This window comes from Leucoraja erinacea, unplaced genomic scaffold (assembly GCF_028641065.1).
Source record: "Leucoraja erinacea ecotype New England unplaced genomic scaffold, Leri_hhj_1 Leri_1443S, whole genome shotgun sequence".
In the NCBI taxonomy this organism is placed as follows: Eukaryota; Metazoa; Chordata; class Chondrichthyes; order Rajiformes; family Rajidae; genus Leucoraja; species Leucoraja erinaceus.
Window position 1 is genome coordinate 8,407 of NW_026575719.1, and position 4,094 is coordinate 12,500.

The 4,094-nt window shown below is 51.7% G+C and overlaps 1 protein-coding gene across 1 annotated transcript in view; it reads left to right on the plus strand.

Annotated features, from left to right (window-relative positions):
* The first annotated feature begins 2,229 nt into the window (after positions 1-2,229).
* rps9 (ribosomal protein S9) overlaps positions 2,230-4,094 on the plus strand; it is a 7,669-nt gene continuing 5,804 nt past the window's right edge. The window contains exon 1 of the mRNA XM_055665714.1: positions 2,230-2,266. Within this exon, the coding sequence (XP_055521689.1) occupies positions 2,230-2,266 (37 nt within the window). The remainder of the gene's footprint in view (positions 2,267-4,094) is intronic.

Sequence of the window (4,094 nt, forward strand, 5' to 3'; positions counted from 1 at the left end):
GTGGCATTGCTGCCCCTGAAGCAGCAAATCAGTGTGATCTCCCTTGTGATCGAGAAATCCCGTTCTCGCCAAGAAACGTTCCCCACCGTCTCGGGCATAGTTCTCTCGCTGGGGTCAAGGTGACGTTCTACTGGGGGGGGGGGGGGGGGAGGAGTGGTTCTTAAAGATGAGCGACCCTAACCTGTGCTGTTCGTGTCATGAGAGATTCTGGAGGAGAGGAGAGGGAGACTCTATTGGAGAGAGGGGAGGGGGTGAGAGGAGGAGAGAGGGGGGACTGAACGAGGGGTAGAGGGGGAGAGTGTTGGAGAGGGGGAAATAAGGGCGGCGCGGGAGATGGGAAGAGAGGTGGGAGAGAGGGGAGGTGAATGGAGAGATAAGAGGAGGGGGAGAGGTAGGAGGGGCAGATTGGGAGGTTGAAAGGGGGAGGGGAAGGAGAGAGAGAGAGGGACAAGAGGGAAAAAAGAGGAGAGGGGTAGGGGGAGGGGGGGAGAGGGGAGGGGAGTGGAGAGGGGAGGGGAGGAGATAAAGGGAGAGTGGGGAAGAGAGGCGGGGAGGGGAATGAGAGGGGGAGGGAGGGGGGAGGAAGGTGAGGGGAGTGGGGAGATGGAATAGAGCGGGGGGAGGGAGAGGAATGTGGGGAGAGGGGTTCAGAGAGGGCCAGGGGTGGGAGGGAAAGTTTTATGGTGCAGGAGAGAGGGCGAGTGGAGAACAGGAAGAGGAGGGCGGGAGGTAGAGGAAGGGATAAATGGGTGAGGGGTGCTAGAGAAGAGAGAGGGACTAGGTTTCGGAGAAGAAAGAGGGGAGGGAATTCAGGGGGAGGAGGAGGAAGGAAGAGAGTGGATAGGAGAGTAGGGATCGAGTTCTTGGGAGAGAAGGAGAGAGCGGGAGGGAGACGGGAAGAAGGGGAAAAAGAAAGGAGGGAGGAGGGGAGGAGGAGAGGACAAGGGGGTAGAGAGGAGGATGGGGAGGGATGAAGATGGGTTGTATAGGATGAGAGGCCAGGAAGAGGGAGAGAAGGATAAGAAGGAGAAGGGAGAGGAGAGGGGGAGAATGTGCGAAGAGGAAGGTGGGTTAGGGGAAGGGGAAGGGAGAAGTGGTAGAGAGAGAGGAGCAGATTGCATGTGAAAGGGAGGGAGGAGGAAGTGACACAAGGGAGGGGGAGATAAACAGGGGGAGAGAGGAGGGAGGAGCGAGAGGGAGAGGGGAGGGGGGAGAAAAGGGTGCAAGAGAGGATACAGTGGAGAGGAGGAAGGAGAGAGAGAGAGAGGGAGCAGAGATGAGGGGAGGGGGGATATGAGATGAGAGGAGTGCGGGAGGAGAGGAGAATGAGAGAGGGAGAGAGAGGGGGGCAAGGTAGATATTTAGGAGGGAGAGAAGAGGGGGACGAGAGAGTGATGGAGAGAACACACAGAGAGGGGATGGAGAGGAGAGGAGGAGAGAGAGAGAATATGAGAGGGAGAACGGAAAGGAGAAAGGAGGGGGACGATGGATATGAGGCGGGAGAGAGATAGACAGGGAGAGAAGGAGAGGAGAGGAGAGGGACAGGGGAGGGAGAGTAGAAGAGAGGGGGGAGAGAAGGGAGGGGCGGAGAGGATAAAGAGGGGGGAGCGAGAAGAGAGCGAGGAGACACGAGAACAGAGACAAAGGTGGAGGTACCTTATCTGATGGACGACCGGATAAAATGAAGGATGGGGGAGACGGAAATAGGGGGATGGGAGAGAGATGACGGAGGGGCGAGAAGGTTGGAAGGGGGGAGAGAGGGGAAGGGGAGGGATAGAATCTGACAGGGAGAGACAGGGGAGGGTGGAAGAGACAGGGAATATTATTGTCGAGAAAGGGAGAGGGATGAGACACGGGAGAGGGGGAGGATAGGGAGTGAGGGATTGAGCGAAGGGAGGGGGATGAGATAGAGAGAGACAGAATGAGGATCGGGAGGGGAGGGCAGAGTGGAGGAGGAGTTGAGCAGGAGAGAGAGCATTCTTATAGATGGGACATTGGACATATCTTCAGAGGTTGGGAAGATGATAGAGAGGTGTGCCATCTGGGGTGATATTGAGTTGGTGCCGACCAGGTGGAACCACTCTGTGCTGTCTGTGGGTGTCTCAGACCGCCTTGGTCCGGCCACAGTTCATGTAAAATTATAAGGTGTGTGTGGAGGTCGGTAGGGTGAAAGTGATCACCTTTAGCACAAGGGATCCGCAGGTGGGGATACGGAGAGGGGATTCGAATATGCAGATGCCTGAACGATTCAGGACCAAGCGTCTCGGTGAGGGTTTATCTGGTGCTGTTGTATGTTGGTGTCCCCTTCTCTCCTACCTGTGAAACGTCAACCTATCAGGTCATGTTTCTCCACAGATGCTGCCTATGACCCGCTGAGTTACCCAAAATGTCCTTGGGTGAAATAGGTCCACCCTAGCAGCATGTTCTACACAGATGCTGTGTGACACGCTGTGTTGTCCACATGTTTGTTTGTGTAAGTTCACCTGTCAATGTCTAAATGATGCCGGAGTATGAATCTGTGAGTACAGTCCAGATATTCATGTGTATACTATATGTTCAATTGTGTGTGTAGATTACTGGTGTGTGTGTGTGTATATATGTGTTTGTGTGTGTGTGTGTGTGTATATATATGTGTGTGTGTGTGTATATATATGTGTGTGTATGTGTGTGTGTATATATATTTCTGTGTGTGTGTGTGTGTGTATATGTATATGTGTGTGTGTGTGTGTGTGTGTGTGTATGTGTATGTGTGTGTGTGTGTGTGTGTGTGTGTGTATATGTATGTGTATATATATGTGTGTGTGTGTGTGTGTGTATGTATGTGTGTGTGTGTGTGTGTATATTTATGTGTGTGTGTGTGTATATATATGTGCTGTGTTGTATATATCTGATTATAAATGGCATGGATGTGTAGTTGTGTGTATCTGATGTATAGGTCATATCTGAATTGGGCTCTCTATCTTCGAAGTGAAAGACGCACGAGAGATCGTATTATAGAAAATAGGTAAATAGGTGCAATAGGTAGAGAGCGGCCATTCGGGTGTGTGCGAGTCGTAGGCCATTCGCCATTCAAATGTCTATCACGGCATGATCATACAAACCTCAGTATCCTAATGTACTCTGCAATTGGACAGATAAATCCCTGACTATCTCCTCCGCTATCCCCATTCTGTCACACAAAGGGGGTTGACTCTTAGGTAGGAGCAAAGAGGTCTGTCTGCATAAAAGAGTTCAGACATTCCAGGTCTCGCAGGAGATCCATGTGGCCGTTAGTTCGGCTCCTTCGCCTTCGCAAAGGCACCATTCGCCATTCATTCGGGTATGAACACGGTAATCATCCAACTCAGTAAGGGGTTACCTGCCTTCTCTCCTTACCCCTGATCCCATTAGCCACAAGGGCCACATACAACTCCCTCATTAAATTATAGCCAATTAACTGATGTGGCTCCCAACTAGTTACCCTCTGTGGCAGAGAAGTTAAACAGATTCACCACTCTCTGAAACAATAAATCTATACGTCACCCACATCCTTATGCCTGTGCGGGTGGACACACACACATGGACTTCCCAAACATCGGGAACAATCTTCCTGCATCCTTTCTGTCCACACCTTATGAATTTTGTAAGTTTTGATAAGATCCCTCCCCAATCTTCGGAATTCTAGCGTAGACAAGTCGTGTTTCCTCATCTGAAAGTCCGTACATCCCAGGAATCAGTCTGGTGAACCTTCTCTGTACTCCCTCTATGGCAAGAATGTCTTTCCTCAGATTAGGAGCCCAAAACTGTACACAGCACTCCAGGTGTGGTCTCACCAACAGACCCTGTACAACTGCAGTAGAACTCCCTGCTCACCTCTCTCTCAAGATCCTTCCCCTCTCTGATCCTGTCCTCTCCTACATCTCTGTCACCTCCTCTCCCTCTACAAGTCAATGATGACCCTGTTATCCCTGTCAAACTCCTGATGTATAGAGTGTCACACACACTAACTCCCCCACCCCCACTTGTTGACCCAACCATCTAGGGTATCCCCACCACACACCCAGACTGTAGACCCTCCATCTCTCCCCCTCTCCCTCCCCCTCCATCTCTCTCAC